The 19,562-nt window shown below is 51.7% G+C and overlaps 1 protein-coding gene across 2 annotated transcripts in view; it reads right to left on the bottom strand.

The window, feature by feature from the left end:
• The window catches only part of KY (kyphoscoliosis peptidase), a 57,229-nt gene extending 55,405 nt beyond the window's left edge, over positions 1–1,824 (bottom strand). For both annotated transcript variants that reach the window (XM_037022979.2, XM_037022978.2), the window contains exon 1: positions 1,443–1,824. In XM_037022979.2, coding sequence (XP_036878874.1) covers positions 1,443–1,578 — 136 coding nt within the window. In that variant the 5' untranslated portion in view covers positions 1,579–1,824. The remainder of the gene's footprint in view (positions 1–1,442) is intronic.
• Between the last annotated feature and the right edge of the window lie 17,738 nt (positions 1,825–19,562).

A 19,562-nucleotide genomic window follows, 5' to 3' on the forward strand; every position in this document is an offset into this window, starting at 1 on the left:
GTCAGGTTTGTGCTCGGTGTTGGACATCTCTCGGAGTAGTCCTAATCCCTGGCATTTCTGGGGCTTCTCATGTTCCTCACCCTCTCTTTCTAGTGTCAGAGCCTTTAGGAGAGATGTGGTCAGAGGAGAGAGGGAGGTAGGGCCTCATGAGCTGATCCAGAGCTGGGCCTCAGGGGGACCCTCTGGCCTTGCCTTATGCCTTGGGGGAGATGCAGTGTCTGTAGTAGGAGCAGCCATATTTGCTCTACCAGTGTCCTCCTTACAAATAGTCCAGGTGGGCCATTTCTCCTTGTGCTGGGTATAGTTCAGAGAACCAAAGAACCGGCTAACCCAGCAACTCTGGGCCCCAAATCCCGCTAGAGCTGAAGGCCTATTAACATTCTTGGTTCTCCAAAATCTATTTCTTTCTCCTGCCTGCCTTCCCAGAGGTCACCAGGAGGTATGGGGCGGCTCCAGCCTGTGTGGCTGATGGATGCAAAGCCATTCAAGGCACCACTGTTTCCAGGGGAAGGTGGGTGTTCAATGCACACCACGGCTCTGGGGACAGAAGAGCCACAGGCAGGCTCCAAGGAGCTCTGGAGGTGGAGGGTAGGCAGGAGGCATGAGTCTGGATGGGCTGCCAAACATCACTCCCAGAGTGCAGTCATCCCGGTGCCTCCAAGAAGGCTCACGGGGGCTTCCTCAGAGACCTAGGACCTGAAGGTTCCAGACTTCCAAGGGGCCTATTTAATCTCCATTGTTATCCATCTATACTCTCTTCATATTGTGCCCTGTCTTCTGGAGAAAACGGAGGCCTGGCTTCTGCTTTACACAGTCACTCTATAAACAGTGGCTCCATTTACTAGTTTACCCTTCCCCAGAAGTCATTAGGACAAATAAAAGTAATAGATAATAAGTGAAGGTGAGGAGAGCAGATTCCAAATGTAATCAAACCAGTCTGTGTGCCTTTTATACCTTTTATGGCTCCTACTGTAGGAGGCTGGGAGAGGGCTCACAAAAGGGGAAACTGAGTCGTTCAAGAACACCAAGAGGGCTCCCCATCTCAAAGTCTCATTCAGCACACAGATTCCCCAGGGTCCCCCGTGCCCTGCAATGTGCTGCGTAGGGCACAGGCCCCAGCTACCCAGAAATCAGGCCTGAGGCTCCAGCCCCCTTTCTCAGGGCATCTTCCAACCCTGATGCGCACCCTTCAGAGAGTGACTGCTGGAAAACTGGGTGGAAGCACACACAGGCTCGCCTGGGGAGTCAACCCGGGACAAGCACGGGGCTGCGCGTTGCCATGGGACGCCAGGGCCACCGGGCTGAGGAGCAGGCGGCAGCGGGGAGAGAGTCGGTCTCCCGGACCTCGTTCCAGGGCGCGTGGGGCGCCCCCGGGCGGGCGGGCTCTGGGGCAAGGAGGCTGAGGTGCCGGGGCCCCGGAGGGCCGGGCCGGGGCTCATTACCTCCTCTGCGCTGCGGCAGCGCGCCTGGGTCCGTCTGCCGCTCCGGGTGTGCGCCCTGCGCGGCGCGCAGCTTCTCCGAGTGCACGATCAGCAGCATGTCGATGGACACGGCGTTGCTGTCCTTCTTCAGTTCCATGGTGCCGCCTCGCTCCCCGCAGGCGCGCCGCGGCCGCTCGCGAGGCTGCCTGCGCTGCAAATGGCCCCGTGCGTGCAGCAAGCCGGCGCGGGAGCCGGCGAGGGCGCAGGAGAGGGCGCTCCCCCGCCGCCCAGCGCCCGGCGCCGCGTTTCGCTAACTCTGCCAAACATGCCATTAGGGCCCGCCCGGGAGGGCGCTACCTAATGCAGCAGCTCTAAGTCACCTTTGAAAGGAAATCCCCAGCCGGGACCTGACCAGCTCTGGGGCCGCAGGTCCAGAGCCTCCCGCGCCTTGGGGCCGAAGCGCCCGGCCGGGGCTGCAGAACTGTGTTCAGGCTGGCCGGGCGCGGCCTCACCCCTGCAGCTCCAGGGGGCGGGGAGGGGGCTCCGGAGGGGGCTCCAAGCAGACCTCCTCCGGAGGCCACGGCACAGAAATTGCATATACTGTCAGCAGAGAGAGTCAGTTTCCGAGGGGAAACAGCAAGGGGGCTTCCAGACTGAATTGCAAGGTGTAGCGAAATTGGCCGAGGTTTGACTTTGGCCCCCACTCCCTCCCTGACTGGGTTTTGGAGGTTCGCAGCTTCCTCTCTAAGAGGCAGATGGGTCGGTATTGTGGTCAGGCTCTCCCCTCAGTTATGGCACCACCAGATCATAGAACATGCCCACTGGGCATCAACTGAATGGTTTTCTCTCTGGCCTGAAGCTAACATCTTACCATCTCTGTTCCTTCTAGAAGTGTGGCTCCTGCCGGGTGGGTTGGGGGCAGGGGGAGAGGAGGAGGCTGGGGCTGGGAGCAGCCTGCCTGCTGCAGTCAGAGAGCTGGACCTGAGAGTACGACTATTTTTAGCGGGCCTGGTCTGCCCAGTGGGCAGAAGCAGTGTCTTTGGCTCCAGGTCTCAGGAGTGTTTACAGCAGCATCTGCTTGGTAGCTCTGGGCATGGTGGGCCCACTGGGTCTGGGCCAGTCCCCTGACTGCAGTTTCCACCATTAACACCGTGCACACGGTAGTTTTTGCTTTGGGATGCTCACCACACTGAAGTGTCATGACCCCGCCTTGCAGCATGGTCCCTGAGAGCCCCCACATCCCCCTTGAAGGCAGACAGTATTGCACAGGCCTGGGTTCCAGTCCTACTCCACAGCTCACTGCCCGTGTGACCTTGGACAAGCCACTTCTCCCCCATTTTCTCTCCTGCATCCTGGGCATACTACAAATTCTAACTGGGCTATTGTAAGAATGACACACCTGTGTGATGCCTGGCACGTAGTAAGGGGTCTCTACACGGTAGCTGTCATTCCTACCTCATGTGAAGGGTGAGTAAAGGGACAGGTTAAGTGACAGCTCATTATGGAGCTGTACCCTCAGACTCCGAAGACCTTTCCCTGCTGTCTGTGGCTCCCTTCCACCTCCTGGTCCAGTGGACATCTGATGAAAGGGGAGGTCACTGCTTCTGAGAGTGTCGCAATAAAGTCTCTAGAGAATTGAGCCCTGAGACCTATGGAGGTGGGTGACTCCCAAGGCAGGTTTCCCCAGGCAGTGAGTCCTGTCTTTTCCTGTCTGTCTGCATGTGTATGTGTGTGGCTGGAAGGCTGGGAGGCTGGTTAAGCCTTGCTTCTCTGTAGCTGGCTGGGGAAGTCATAACTATGGATTCACATTTCCAAAGCTCCCGGTCATGGAGATTGTGCAGGAGGCTCTCTGGTCCCAGTGTGCCCTCATCTGACCCGGCATAAGGGATCCTGACCTCTTCGAGGGTACTATCCCAATAGAGGCTTGTGTCCTGACTTACATTATTGCTTTATGTCAGACATAGTTCCTTGAGGACCACCAGTCAGAACTCTTGTACCTCTCTAGCAATCCCAAAGGCAAGTTCTTTTCTCTATGGATACATAATAGGCAAGCCAATATGAGAAGCTTTGAGCAGGCAGTTTGTAGACATGACATGTTTCCCTCCATCTGTGTAGTGGGGAAGGGGCACTTGGAGAGCAGGGCAACTTGGTGAAGAGCAGGCTGAATCCCAGTGTCTAAACAGCCTCACCTCCCCTGAGATGGTGAACCACTTCTTGGGGGACCAGACATGCCCAGAAAACTGTTTGACAGCTGGCACATGTTTCTCTTGGTGTCTCGATCAGCCTGGCCTGACTGGCATCCACTTCTGAGTTTTTTATTGCTGTCACTTCTTCCTGGACTTCCTTGGCAAGTACAGTCTAGCCATCCTTTAAAGACGGACACTCACCTTTCCTCTGAAGGCTTCCTGGTCACCTAGTTCTTGAAGCTCCTAGACAATGCCAGCTCTCTGTGGCATCTCCCTTTTTAGCCATCTCAGTAGTTAACAGGACTTGGATGACTATCCCAGCTCTGGTCCCATAGTCATCAACTTTAGAAAACCTATCACTTCCCAATGGGGCAGCTAAACCAGGCAAAACTATGTTTCTAGACTCCATCTCCTAGCAGGGTGACCTTGAGCCGTGAACTTAGCCTCTCTGAGCTTGTTTTCCTCATCTGTGAAATGGGCTGACATGAAATGACGTACTTAGCAATGGCTGGGTTAAAGCTATATCAGCTTCCTGTATTCTGGGCAACCCCTGTCTGGGTCATACTCTCAGGAGGGGCTCATGGGTGTGGGAGGGGAGACAAAAAACCAGAGGCATCCCTGACCCATTCATGGGGCAGTAAGTTGTCTTCCCTCCTGTGTCACTGTTCTGTGACACTGATCTGCTATCACAGGGAAACTCAGTGAGCTACAGAATCCAGTCCTTGTGGAACTGACATCAGATCTGTGCAGCAGGAGTCCTGTGTGGACTGGCACAGCTCTCCTTCCTTCTCACCTATTCTGCACTCTGTGAACACTGTGTACACCCAGCGGGATGTGCCTCTGAATTATCTCTATTTTGTAGATGAGAAAACTGAAGCTTAGAGAACTAAGGTGACCTATCCAAGGTCCCACAGGTGTCTCATAGGTAGCAAGTGACACCCTACCCTGTGTGACCCCAAAGCTCATGTACTGAACCCCCCTTCTCCCAACTCCACTGCCCCATATGACCATCACGTGCCTGTGAGCTGAGGCCGCTTTCTTGGAGCCCTGGCCCAGGGAAGAGCAGCCATCAGTCAGCAGGGTAGATGCTCTCGGTAGTCATCATGAACACACCTTGAGCCAGGGGCCCAAGACCTCTGTTGAGGCAAATTCTTTGAACTGAAGCCCTGAGCCTCTGTGGATGGATTTCCCAGGTTCCGTGGCATCAGTGGTGGCAGTGGCAATAGACATAAGCTGGTGGTCAGGAGCATTCTGCTGCAGTCAGGAGCAGTGAGATAGTCCTGCCAGGAGTGGAGAGGGAGGCATACGCCTGTCATTTCCAGCACCTTTAAAAAGATTTTGGTGCTACAGCAAGTACAGCAGATTTCTGCAGTGATGGTGGTCAGCTGTACAGAGGGTTTTCCAGTTCTGCTTGGTTTGCCGTGAAGATGCTGCCCAGCACCGGCAGCAGCTTGTTCTTAAGCCCTACTATGTGCAATACCATTATGATGAAATGGCAGAGCAGCCGAAGGAAGGGCACTGCCCTCCTAGACAAGAGGGTCCTGGAAGGCCAACAGGTGGACCTGACATCTAAGCAGTGTCCTTGGGGATAAATGAGTAGGAGAGGGCCCTGGATGAAGGATGAGGACTTTTCAGGCAGAGGAGCGGCCTGGGGTTGGGGTGGGAAGGAGGGTGCTGGGGGTGGGTGCTGGAGGTGAGAGAGAAGAGGACATGGTTCAAGAGGGGAAAGCAAGGCGGTTTGGCTGAGGCTGCAGCACAGGAAGAAGGGGTCAGAGGGGAGCCAGAGACCAGGCAGGGCAGGGCTGGAGAAGAGCTGTGGGTTCCTGCTCCCAACCTGAGCAGCCCTGGGATGGGGTGTCAGCAGGTGTGGGAGAGCAGGGGGTGTTCCTGACAGGACGGAGGGGGCAAGTCTGATGGTTATCACGGGCATGATCAAAACGTTGCCACCAGAGGCTGGCCTTCTGGAGAGGGTGCTGGGCAGGGGGGGCAGTGGTATGAAAAGATAGCCAAACAGTGGTCATATGCCATGTGAAAAAAGGGCATGAGGAGTGTGGGGAGGAGTGCCTGGATGCCGGGAGCTGGCCCAGAGTGAGGGCACAGGCGATGCTGATGGGAGCAGGCGGGGGAGACAGCGGCCTCCACCCAGCTCAGCCCTCGCCCTGGCTACCACACTGGCTGAGCAGGGCCACGGGCTCCGGGGGCATCAGTGAAACCAGCCACTCTGCCCAACTCATGTTCATTATTGAAAATTTAGAAGGTGCAAAAGCTATGTGAAGAAGAAAATGAAACCAACCAAATCCCATCACCTAAAGATAAGTCACTTTTAAACATTCTGTCACTTAGTGTTTCCTTCTATGACAAAATATGTAATTACAACACATATAAGAAATATGAGTGCATATAAATAAATATATGTGTGTATATATATTTACTTAAAAACTATAATCGGGATCACACCATATACAGTTTGGTATCATGACATTTTTCCCACTTGACACATGTCATGAATAGTGCACTGAAAAATCTTGAAAACCCAATTTAAAAGGCTGCCTCATCACCCATTATACCGACGTGCCACAATCCATTCTTCTATTTTCTTGATGGATTTTTAGTTTGTTTTGCATTTTCCACTTTCATAAATAATGTGATGATAAATATTTGTGCTTATACCTTTGAAAACATATCTTGTTGTTTCCTTAGAGAAGATTTTGGGAAATACAATTACTGAGTCAAGGTTATGGCTGTTTTAAGGTTTGAGATATATATAATGTCAAATTACTTTCCAGAATGAGTGTGCCTACTTACTTTCACTAGCCATGTATGCTAAACTCCCTGTATTCCATCATAAGCATTGAATACTATTATTATGTAAAGTTTTGCCACAATGTAATTGAATCACGGCAACTTCAATTTTAATTGTTTATTTCCACTGAGACCAAACAATATTTTTACATAAATGTACATGTGTGTGATTTTTTGGTTTCGTATCCTTAATTCCTTTTTCCTACTGGAATGGCACAAACATTTAAATGTTAGTTTGAGAAAAGAACACTCTTCCAAACTACCAGGTCTTTGCTATGTCACAGGAAAGTCTACGGTGAAGTCATCGCCATACATCAGACCACATTAAGCTCTCTGGGGGCCAGGCCATGGTCTCCCTCACTCCTGAGTCTCCTTTCTCTGCACACACTGTGCCTCCTTTGTGTGTTGCAGAGGTGCTCAATAATGTTGAATCAAGTTGGATGGAATGAACACTCACAGCTAGCCAAGACTTCTCTCTTTAGCCTGCAGGTATAACAGACTTCCAGAGATTTGTAGTGTGTGCTCTTCTGTGCCTCTCAGGCCTTCAGGGAATGGAGGAGTAGGAGGTCAAATGAGATCAAGCAGCTCTAAGGCGCCTAACCTGCTGCTCACAGAACCATCTACAGCACGATTTGGGGAGGGGTGGTCCGACAGCCCTGCTTGTCCCATGGAGCCACCCTGCCCCTGCCCCAATCAGGAGCCATAAGCTGTGACTTTTCTGTTAAGCACGATTTCCACTCTCGGCATTTCTGGCATGTATCTCCCTAGTCAGCCTGTCAGCCATGTGCTGTTTCAGTATCTCAGTCTATGACACTGATGTTCCCTATTTTTCTGTCCATAGCTTATTACAACCCTGTTTTCTTGTGTATAATGATGTGCAAACGTGAGAAGCACTACATCCGAAATTTCAGGTAGTTTGAATTTTGGAGTCTTTATTCTCTATGGTATTCTTGGCCTATTCCTGTGGATGCAGATGAAAATCAATTTGTCTCTCACCACCACTTCTAAAATATCACTGGCTATGCCAAGAGAGGTATCCAGTGGCACATGAAAGCCCACAGAGAGATTACCTCTTTAGCTTCGCCAAGTGTTTATTGCCGAGCTATTGAAAGGCCCCTGCGAATTCCTCAACCCACCTCTCTCTCTGATGGAACCAAGTCGTCACACCTACTTCATGCTGCCGAGTTTGTTCCCTGGCAGTCACTTCTGTAAGAATTCTGCATTTTACCTCCATGAACTCATGGGGCCTCACAAGAGTCCAAGGTTGGACTCATGCCTTTATGCCCATTTCACTGACAAAGAAACAGAAGATCAAGAAACCAATTCAGACAGTTTTCCCTGTGAGTGGATACAAGCTTCTAGATGGGCTCAGTGCTCACAGCAAGCCAAGCCCGTTGCCTTTCTGCATGTTTTAGCACAAATGGGCACAGATGCCTTTCTGTCAAGCAAACTGAGATTTGGACTCGCTACTTGTAGGGCCAGGGTCCTGCTCCGGGTGCACGGGTCCCCTAGGAGGGGACCCTCTGCTGGGTGTAGAAGGCAGCGTAATGAAGTGGTGAGGAGGGCCATGGAAAACAGCTCTGGGGTGTCTGAAAAACCACGAATGACCCCAGAAGAGCCTTTGGATCATTCCTGTAGCCCCCTGGTGATTGTTGGCAGGAGGTTGGTGCCCACCTACCTCAAGCAAGACAGGTCTAGTGGTCTGGGTGCTAGGGGCACAGGGAGCCAGTGTCAGTGTGAGAGCCGACTCCAGCCCAGCCTGTTCCTGGGGCAGAGCCCCTATGAGGAACCACGGGTATTTTTAGTCTCACGTGTGCAGGCACAAGACAAGGCGAGCCAGCGGGAACAGCTAATAAGCCATGGTCCTTATTAAGTTGGGAAGGATGGAGTGAGGGGGAAGGCAGGGTGCCTGCAGAACTTCTGCACATGCCTCATTTTCAGATAACTCTTTACATAATTCACCAAGAAAGATTGAGGTCAGGGTGATTATGCACCTTCCCAGGTAGAGAAACCCAAAAGTGGAGCATGTTCCTGTCCTGTGGCCTTCTGGCCTCCTCCTCACAGGTCCCACTCTGCCCTCTGGGTGAGGAGGTCGGCAGGAAGGATGTTCAGCTTTGGGGCTTGACTATCAAGGCTCCTGGTGTGGAGAGGGCACGTCCTCAGAAAGACCAAATTAGAAGCCAGTTTCCAGTGTGAGCCTTGCAGCCTCAGGAGCTAGTTGAGCAGTAGCAACTGTTACCCAGATTACACAGATGAGGCAATAGAGGTTCAGAGAGGTGCAGGCACTTGTGCAAGGCCACACAGCTGAGAAGTAGTAGAGCTGTGATTCAAGCTCAGGGTCCTAGATCAAGGACTACCATTGTTTTCCAATATATTCCACTTTTCCCCAAATGACAGTTAGTCATGTGTAAGACTCATTATCCATTTTATTGAACTACAAACACTTTTTTTCAATGCCAGCTGTGTGTCAGGAAGTCTATCATGGAAGGAGACAGTGAGGTCCCTGCAGGTGCTGCTCCCAAGAGCTTGGACCTGGTGAGGGGAGCACAGATGCAATTCCAGCAAGACCTTGCTGCAATCAGTGGGCAAGCTTGTCCTTGGGGGGAGGCAGACTGAGAAGTAAAGTGGGCAGATTTCCAGCCTTTGGCACTGAGTGTCGGGGCAGGCGAAGCTCTGCTAGGAGAGTCAGTCCCCTTTGTGTGGTATCCTCCGAGGGTGATACTGGGGGGCACAGCCAGTGAGAGGCAAATGTGCCTCATCCCTTTCTCCAATCCTGTGGCTCTGAGTGTAGTGGTGTCTGGAGCCCTGGGCACCACTCACCAAGCGAGGGCTTGGTAAAGCCTGGAATGACGGTAGTACTGGGTACCTGCTGCTGTCAGCCACTCCTTCCTCCCCTGCCACACGAGCAGAGGAGACAGAGTGGAGACACTGATTCAGGATGAAAGCACTGAAGGAGTTCCTTATACCTCCCTGCCTCGGTCCAAAGCCAATCACGGTAGGTGCCTCTGCCCACCAGTTTATTCATCTACCAACCCATCCTCTCACATGCTCTCATACCAGCCGTTCACACTCCCACCCATCCCAGACACCGCCCCTCAATGCACCTGCCAGCCCCACCCACTGCCCTGCATCTAACTGCTGCATCCAGCTCCTTGTTCTCTATTCATTGAGGGTGTCCCCTCCTCCACCCAGTGACTGGTTCCTTCATTACATGGGGAACCAGGCACTGAGCTGCAGGCCTTGTATTCAGGGTTGTGGGGCCACAGAAGTGAACAAGTTTCTGTCTTGTAGCCAGCCTAGAAAACAGTGTGCAGACTCACATATGAAGGAAACAGAAAGGAAGATGGTCTGAGAGAGCAGCAGAAAGAACATGGCTGAAGAAGAGAGGGGCTGACATAGACAGGATCAACTAAGATACTTTGACTCTGCTGTTTGGGAAGATACAAAAAAAAAAAGAGGGAAAGAAAAGAGGAAAGAAGGAAGGAAGGAAGGAAGGAAGAGGTCCAGGACAATTCCAAAGCATGCATTTGACAGTTAACTTCTGGACTTTGTTGCATGGAGGTGTGTGTGGACGGGAACCACAAATTCAATCAGCCCCTCCTGGCCCAGTGCGAGGAGTTTGTAGGGGCACACACAGCTGTTGGAGTTGGAGGCCAGGTCATATCTGTTTGACATGCAGCACCCCTTGGTCGCTGCACCAGGTCCAGGGTCCTCGTGGAAGATTCTAGCCCTGGAGTCTCTGCCAGCATGCACCAAGCACCCTCCCGCAGACCTGCAGGCATTCATGCGGCCAGTTCAATGTTCAGCTCTGCTTTGCTTTCCTGGTCCCAGATTTCCTGTGGGGGTGGGAAGCTTGTGGAGACCCAGGAGAGCCCCCAAGAGGAGAGTGCAGCTTCACCCCCATCTGTGAGGGTTTCAGCCGGGCCTCCAGGAGCCCCAGCCCCAGGCCCTTCTAGCACTCGGGATGTACAGTTTTCTGCTGATGCATCATTCCTGGCACCTTCTGGATTCATACCCAGTTCTAACTGTTTGATGCCACCAAATTGTTCTCTGACTCTGATGAATCCTGAAGGACCACTGATTGACAGCCTCCATCCCAAAGCTGGAGTACTCCCAGATGGATAGGCAGGTGGCCCAAGAAACCAAGGGCTCTAGTGACAGCTCAGGGTGTGGGGCTTGGCTGGGTGAAGCCTCCCCAGAGGGATGTCTGCATACAGCGGTGGGCCCACGATGGACATCGGAGAGAGGGGCACTGCTTATTAGAGAGCCCAGAATGACACAGGTCCCATTGGCGGGAGCCCTGGTGCTTCCTACAAGCTTGCGGGTCTTCTGTGCTCTGCAGTCAGTCTGTCTGCTGAGAACTGGCTTTGCCTTTGCCTACCCTGGAAAGCAGGGTTTGGGATAACATGAACACAGGCGCTCAGGGATCGGTGCCGGTCCCCTGGCCCTGAGTGCTGGGAGGACGGTGTGTGAGGAGGGCAGCTGCTCTGGGCGGAGTCACCCAGCCCTCCTTCCTCCCCAGCCTGCCCCTCGCGGGGCCTGGCCACCCACCTGCCAGCTCAGCTGTCCTCCTTGCTCACAATGTAATCCCTGCCAGGAAGAGAGGGAGAAACATGAGCCAGGCCTTCTCCTCCTGCGTGCTGCCATCCTGTCCTTCTCCAGCCAGGAGGGCAGCAGGGAGGGGGCTGGGGACAGGAAAGGGCAGGTCCCATGGACTGCTTCCAGCCCAGCTGCCTCTGGGCTGCTGCAGCAGCACGGCCTTCTAGATGCCTGAAAACCACACAACTCAGGCCTTCCTTTGAAGTCTGCATGCCCGCAGGGATGGCGCTGGTCTCCTCTGGCGTCTGTACTCCCTTTAGGCCCATTCTGTTCAGCAAAGCCTGTCCTGCCTCCTCCGGGCTTTGCCTTCCTCAGGGTGGGGGGCCTGCCTGGTGTTTTCATTTTTATCCTAAGCAGGCTGCCTAGGAATTAGGGAGCTCAAGGCCCAGTGTTGCCAAGCAAGTCAGAGCCTCAGCCTCCTCCTCTGTATCCCAGCAGCAGTCGTGCCTGGTCAGGGTAGAAGACAAAATGAAGTTGCACAGGGTGTGGCCCAGTTCTTGGCTGGAATGCGGTAGTGACCGTTCACCACAGCACTGGGCCAGTCCCTGGACTTGGGATGCAACCACAGCCAGCCACGGCTACTTACCTCATTGCCAGGGGCATCTCTGGTCCACTGGGTGGGAGGATCAAGGACAGAAACAACCCCCATGCATGGTCCTCAGTGCGGGGTCTCAGGAACCTCAGGGTGGTGGCCCAGGTGTAGGTGTGTTGCAGTGTGTGCTGCGGGGGCTCTGGTACCAGGACCGCGCCATTCATCTTTTTCCCTGCATGTGATAGGTGTTCCTGCGGGCAATTCCATTTGTGTGTGCACATGTGTGGAGAGGCCACTTTGGATCCCCCACTGGTGGTATGGGACCTTGGGGGGCCATGTCACTGCTCTGGGCTTTGGTTTTCTCATCTGAACAGTGGGTGTGTTGATTCCTGCCTGATGTGGCTGTCTGCATTCAGCAGCTGGCCCCCGGGGGGTGCACACCATCCCCTCCCCTGACAATCTGGTATAAAGGTTTTCTTAAGTTGCCAGGAGGTGTACTCAGGGAAGAAAGGACAGGCGTGGCAGAAGCAGGATGAGCTGCAGGGGCGTGGGGAGCCCTGGCTTCTCACCAGACATGGACTCGCTGCAAACAGGTGGGGCAGGGCTGGCCACAGGTGAAGGTCACTGCATTTCTGCCCTACCCTGCAGGTCTGAGAGAAATCAGGCAGGGGGCTTTAGGGCACTGTAAGCAGCCTGGCTTCTCTCCCCGTATGGTGGGGGGCTGGGGTGGGGGCCCTGACCATGCCTCTCAGTGAGAGAGGTCGGGGCTGGCTGTGTCCAGGGAGGGTGCCTACCTGGCAGTGCTGCTCCTGGGAAAAGCCTAGTGGGTTCAGCCCTTCCCCCACTGTCCCCGCCCCGTTCCCCTGAGGCTGGCCTCTGGCCCTTGGAGTGGCGATTGCGCAAGCAAAGCAGGGAGCTTGGCCTCTAGCAGGGTTACCCGGGGCAGGCCAGGCCCAGGGCTAGGCAGGCCCTGAATCACAGTGGTGACAGCGACCTGTTTGTGACAGGACAGTTTGCACTCCCCAGGTGGTCCCTGAAAAGCTGCCACTGAGGAAGGAGCCTCTGTGATGACATGGGCCTCTGGCCAAGGTCTGATGGCCATCTGCTCTGGGATGCTGGCCTGGAGCCGCAGAGAGGGAGCGGGAGGGAACGAAACAGGCAGAGAGACAGGGGACAGACTGAGACAGAGACTGAGAGACTGAGAGAGACACGGAAAGATACACTGCCCAAGAGGCAAAGAGACACTCAGAGAGATACAGAGACAGAGGGACATAGAGGACGAAAGAGCCACAGAATGGCAGAGAGATGAGAGAGACAGCAGCACAAGAGGGGTGGGAGGGAGAGAGACAGACAGAGAGACACTGGAGATAAATAGAGTTGAGGGAAAATGGAGGTGGAGAGAGACAGAGGCGGTCAGGGAGGGAGAGACATGGAGAGAGGCAAATAAACTCCTGGGACACATCAAGGGGTGTGTGTGCTGGGGTAGCTGGGCTTGGAAGGGGTAGGAAAGAATCTTCTGGTTGGGCTCCTGGGAGAAGGACAAGCCTCATGCACCAAGGTCCTCTCAGCCTCAGCACATTCAGAAAGAAGTCACACTTGACCCTGGGGCCCTGGATCCAGGGTCCTAGCAGTGGCTGTCAGATGTCAGTGGGCAGCAGGATCACTAGGGTGCACATTCAAGGTCAGGTGCCACGCCCACTTCCAGAGTCTGACTCCCTGGTCAAGGGGAGGCCAGGAATCTGCATTGCCAACAGGCTCCCCAGGAGATCTATTGTGGGCTCACATTAATCGCAGTCAGAGACGTACCAGGTGAAGCCAGGAACCTCTCCCCTTTCCTCCTTTCCCCACACTGGGGGCCCTGGGTGGGTAGGGACCAGGGCCGGGAGGGCTCTGAGGGATGTTTCATCTTTCATTTCATCAGCCCCTAATCCCCAGGCAGGGTTGGGGGCCCTCTGTCTCCCTGTTTCCCCTGGAAGTGCAGACTGGGAGGTACCTTAGAGGTCATGATTTAGTCCCAGCCACTCTGTGCAGTTGAGGAAACTCAGTGGCTGGGGCACAGCAATAAAGATAACAGGACATGGTAATTTATCAAGGTCCTGCTATGGCCTGGACTCTGGCTGAATATTATTACATTTCATCCTTTTAAATAGGGTAGGAATCATCACTGACTCCACTTGAGAGGTGAAGAAATGAAGCCCAGAGATGACAAATAATATTTACAAGGTCACACAGCCAGAAAAGCAGAGCCCAGACCAGAATCCATGTCTGGCTTACCCCAAAGCCCATGCTCAACCCAACTTCTCCCTTATTTCCATTAATGGCTCTACTACCTCTCGGGCGGCCATCCCAAACTCAGCTACTTGGTCCTTCCCTCGTTTGCCTCATCCCGTGCCGAGGCCCTGCAGTACAGCTCTGCCATAGTCCTCTGCCCAGACCCTCCAGATGGAAGGGCCAGGAGCTGTGAGTGTACAGTTCCCAAGGGCCCCGAGGCTGCTCTGTGTAAATCTGAGTCTGTACTTTGCCAACAGTTGAGGTGCTCCGACTTCTCATGTGACCCTGGCCATGTCATGGGAGAGAGGACCACAACTGTGGGTCTCTCTGTGTGCCCGGCTGTCCATCTTGGCATGAGGAGGAAGTCAAGGATTGGAAAAGGCTGTCCGGGTGTGAGCCTGCCTGGAGGGGAGGTGCCAGGTGGCCCTTGGCCCCCAGGAGCTGGGCCCACCCAGAGTGTGGAGCATAACTTGGAGGTGCGCAGCCAGCCTTGAGTTGACTGTCTCCTGATTTTCAAGACAAGCGAAGAACACATCGCAGAGCTGCTTTTATCTCATTTTCTGAATGGCTTTCTTTCTGAGCGGTGTCCAGTAAACTCTCATGATTAAATCATTTCTAGTTATTCTTTTAACTGAACTCAACAGCTCCTCAGGTAGATTTCCAAGTACTCACATCTTGTAGATTTCCACCCGGATGAACGCATTCTCTATTTTTTCCTTGGGCTAGTTCCTTTTAAATAAAGCACATCTTATTGCCACATTCCTATCAAGAGGCCACCACGCCCAACTGCCGTTTTTACTTCCACCTCCCTCACCTCCACCACCTTCATTCTCACCCTTGCCACTAAAAGAATTTGTCCAGCATCTCAGACACCCTCGATCTTCATACTGGCAGGTAAATGAATTGGAGGCAACCTGCAGTCAGAGGAGCGCAGACCATTGAATCAAAGCCACGGCCTTTCCCTCCTCTCTGTGAGCCTGTGCTTAGGGTCTGGTGAGACACTGTGCTGGGGGGATGTCCTGGCCTCCCCTCCACCCACTCCTCCAGCCCTGATGCTTGTGACCCACGTGATGCTAGGCTCTGGCCATGCAGTAATGGCTGGGGTTCGCCAGTGCCAGCTTGCTCTTCAGCTGGTTGGCAGGGTATGGCTGCGCCCTGCTGTTGACAGCTGCTACCTGATCTGATTGATCCATCAGCTTCTGTTCTGTGTGGATCATTAAGTATTTTGCATAACACCAATGCTGCCCCAAGCTGTACCTCAGTTTCTGTTACTTATTGATGAGGCTGATGGTGATTTCAGGCATGATAAAGCTCTTTAGTCATTGTTGCATGGTTACTGGAGGACTAAAAATACCTGGGTAATTGCATCAAAGATCTTAAGTAAAAGAGCCAGTGTGTATTAAAAAGATGGAATCTGGGGACTGGCAAATAATTTCGGAGCACCAGAAAAGGTTTTCAATTAATACCAACTAGATAACCCAAATCAAATATGGATTTTGAGGCCCCGTGAGCATTTCCACAGGCTGTTTTGCAAATGGTTTGCCTACAATGTGAACATACTCCTCCTGAGACGAAACACAATCCCTCTGAATATAAAATTTAAACTTGGGTGAAAAATCAGTTGCTAACTAAGGGTTATCTGTTTTGGTGCGAGTACTTGGAGAGTGTTCTAGAGGAGCTTAAATGGCCACAATCTGAACCTGAGGTGTGCAGAGAACACAGTGAGTATAACGGGGAAAGTGAGGTAGTGCTTTGTCAGCGTAAGTTCCTTAAAGAGGCAGTGTAGAAAGGAGGTGGTGCTGCTGACAGTACCAGTGAATTCCCCCCTTTCCCATTAGAGCCGAGTGCAGTCTGCAACACCACGCTGTGCTGGGGTAAATGCATGGCTCACAGCTGACTGGGGGTGGGAGGTGCGGATATAAACTGTTGTAATAGATTTAGAGAGCAATTTGCCAACATCTAATAAAGCTGAAATGTGTATGCCCCATGACCTAACTCAGATCATGTACAAGGTTGTTTATTACATTAGTCTGTGAAACTTACAAACTGGAAACTGTCTGTGGTGGGGATGGTTGTACAAATCTTTGTATCCTCCCACACTGGAATTCTGTATGTAACCATGGATGAACTAAATTTTCATGGAACTGTATGGATAAACATTCACAGCACAAAACTGAATGGGTAAGCCAGGGTTTGAGGAATATTATCATATGATATCACTTAGAATTTTAAAGCATCCAAAACAATATTATGAATTGTATACAGATACACACATTTGTGACCAACATTTAAAAAATAAGTAGAATGTGCCACTACTTGAGGATAATGATTCCTCTGCGGGGAAGATTCACAGTGATCATTTGAGGAGGGATTCATGTAGATCATTACTACATCACAGTTTACTTTCTTTAAAAAGAGATCTGAAGCAAACAGAAAAATGTTAACCTTTGTTCATTTCCAATGGTGGCCACATGGGTATTTGTTATATTACCAACTGTACTTCTTCATGTGTTTGAAATATTTCATGATGAAAATAATAGATCTGGGAAGGAAAAGGAAAACCTGGACTCCTTCATTCATGTTCACATACAGACTGTGCAAGTGTCTGCCTGTACCATGAACAAAAGCTTTCTGTATAGGGAATGTCAGGGGGTGCACCAGTGCCCTAGAAATAGGGTAAAAAGGCTTGAGCCCTTGCCCCAGCTCTCAATACTTGGGAGATGTCACAAGAGGTGGAGTTGTCCCCTTTCTCTGAGCCATTGTCTCTTCCTCTGTGAAATGGGGCACTGTGAGCTGAGGGAGGCTTTGTGCATGGACACAGGTGGGGACATGAAGGCATACACAGGGAGCTTTATGGTCTGGCCAGAGGTGTCCCTTGGGAACCTCCAGCAACACACAGGCTGTCAGGTTGAGTAATACTTAAACAAGTGTGTAGGGTGGAGTGTTTAAATAGCTTTTGAAAATGTTCTCATCTCTTCCAGGACCACAAACCCCCATATAAAAAAAGGGTACACTAACTACATCACTGAGAGTCCAGAAATAAATCCATATATCATACATCTGTGGTCAATTAGTCTTCAACAAGGGTGTCAGCACAATTAAAAGGGGAAAAATTGCTTTTTCAACAAATGGTGCTGAGAAAATTAGATATCTGCATGCAAAAGAATGAAGTTGGATACCTGCCTCATACCATAAATGAAAATTAACTCAAAATAAGCCTAAATGTAAGAGATAAAATTATAAAACTCCTAGAAGAAAACATAGGTATAAATCTTTATAACTTTGGGTTCAATTTCTTAGACTGATGTCTGAAGCAGAGCAACCAAAGAAAAAAATAGATAAATTGGACTTCCTCAAAACTAAAAATGTTTGTGCTGCCAAGACACTGTCATGAAAGTGAAAAGACAACTCACAGAATGGGTGACAATATTTTCAGATCATATGTCTCATAAGGGACTAGTATGTAGAATACATAAAGAATTCTTTCATTTCAATAATAAAAAGACAATCCAATTAAATAATGGGCAAAGGATTTGAATATACATTTCTCCAAAGAAGATAAACAATGATCAATAAACATATGAAAAGATGCTCAGCATCATTTGTCATTAGGGAAGTACAAATTTAAAGTAAAATGAGATACCACTTTATATTCACCAGGAGGGCTATTATCAAACAGATAAGCAATATTAAGTGTGGGAGAGAATGTGGAGAAATTGGAACCCTTCTACGTGGCTAGTGAAAATTTTAAATGGTGCAACCACTTTGGAAAACACTTTGGCAGTTCCTCAAGAAGTTCAACATAGTTACCACTGTGACATCTCCACTCCTAGATATACAGCCAAGAAAAATGAAAACATCCATCCACACAAAGACTTATACAAAAATGTTCATGGGCCCAGTCACCCTCTCCTCTTCTTCACGCAGCCACCTCGGCATGTCATGCCATGTCCCCTCTGAAGTGTTTCTGCTGTGCTGGCTCTCTCTGGATCCCTGTCACCAGCACCCCCTGGGTCAGCCGCTCGCGGCCACTTTGTCTCTATTGTTCTCCAGTCCAGCTTCGCTTCTTGCTGGGCTCAGATTTACAGCACACATCTGGGTATGCCATTCCCTGGTTAAACCCACATGGGCTCACGCCCAGGCCCTGGGCGGGGCACCTGGGCCACCAGGCTCTTGCTCCCACCAGCTTCTCAGATGTGTTTCTTGTCGTCTCTGCTTATGTTTAAGCTCCTCCATCCCAGAACTGCAGATTGGTTGCAGTGAGGACCATGCTGCCCGGTGTCTCTCTTCTCATGGTGCCCTCTACCCCCTGCCACCTTCCCAACACATTCCTGCTTTTTAAGATTGGACCAGGTGACACCTTCTTGGGGATGCCTTTCTGGATACCACATCCCATGTCTGCCTTCCCTCCTGCCCCACGTGGGCCAGGTCAGCGCTCTTCCTGGTTTCCACAATGCACAGGGCTTATCTCTGAGAGCCCATATGGAACACTGTTTAAATGGTTTTTCACATCTATGCATGCTGTGTGCTTCTGGAGGGCAAAGCGGTGTGTGCCCAGTGCCTAGCATAGTGCTAGGCACATAGCAGCTACTCAACCAGTGTTCAATGAAAGAACAGGGAGAACCATAATGGCTAATGCTCCCTGGCCTCTCACTGTGTGTGAGGCACCATTCTAAGACTCTTCATATATGAACTTGTTTAAGCCCCACAATAGCCTCAGGTGTGGGTACCATGCTTGTCTCTGTGTCGCAGGTGAAGATACTGAGGCAGAAGGAAGCTGAGTAACTTGCCTGAAGTGGTGCAGCTGGATCCCAGGGCAGCTCTAGGGCCTGGCGTGGACCCCCTACTGTGCTGGTACAGCTCTGCCCACACCTGTCCCGGACTTTGGCCCTGCGCCCCACCCACTAGGACCACCAGCGCCCAGTCACCTCCTCTGTGCTGCTCAGACCCAGCTCAGGCCTCACCTCTGCCTCTGCAGGAGCCAGGCTCAACCCACCTGGGCTCCCCCAAGGCTGAGAATGGTCCCTTTCCACACACCATTTATTGGAAGGAAGCACAGCGGCCCCAGGGCTCGCTCAGGTCTCAGGCCAAGGTGCCTTGTCGCCTCTCAAGGAGAGCTGGGGACATAAAGGCCCATGGAACACAGGCTGTTAAGAAACACCACCATTGGTAGCCATGCCTTTGGAGATGTCATCTTTTTCCAGGTGGGGAGTTACAGCTTACTCAAAAGGAGAAAGAAGCGTAAGTTTCAATGACTTTTACTTAATTGGTGTAACTACAGCTCATGGTGTGCCGTCACTTATCCGCTTTACCTTATCGGATCTGCTCTCCCTCCATGTGGAGTGTTGGGGACAGGCCAGCTCTGTCTTACTGAAGAGACAACTACATGTCAGCCATGCCAGGTCACCTGCCAAGCTCCCACAACTCACTGAGGAGCTTGCTGGCTGTGGGCTCACACTCGTTCACTGCTTGATATAAACATCTAGACGCTCTGCGGCCGCAAGCCGACCCACAGCAGAATGTCACTCAGCTGGTGGGTGGCAGAGGAAGCCCTGTGCTTAATGTCTCAGCACAGTCCAGGGTCCCGGCCCTGAGGGTTAGGACTTTCATAGGTGAATTTGGGACAGGGGACACAATTCAGCCTATAACAATATGTGTGTTTTTAGAAGAGAAAAATGTAACTACCTTGGTAAAATAAGAGCATAGTGGGAAACTTTCATGGGAGGTCAGTGCTGCTTAGCATATGCTGAA

The sequence above is a fragment of the Manis javanica genome, chromosome 3 (assembly GCF_040802235.1).
Source record: "Manis javanica isolate MJ-LG chromosome 3, MJ_LKY, whole genome shotgun sequence".
NCBI classification, from domain to species: domain Eukaryota; kingdom Metazoa; phylum Chordata; class Mammalia; order Pholidota; family Manidae; genus Manis; species Manis javanica.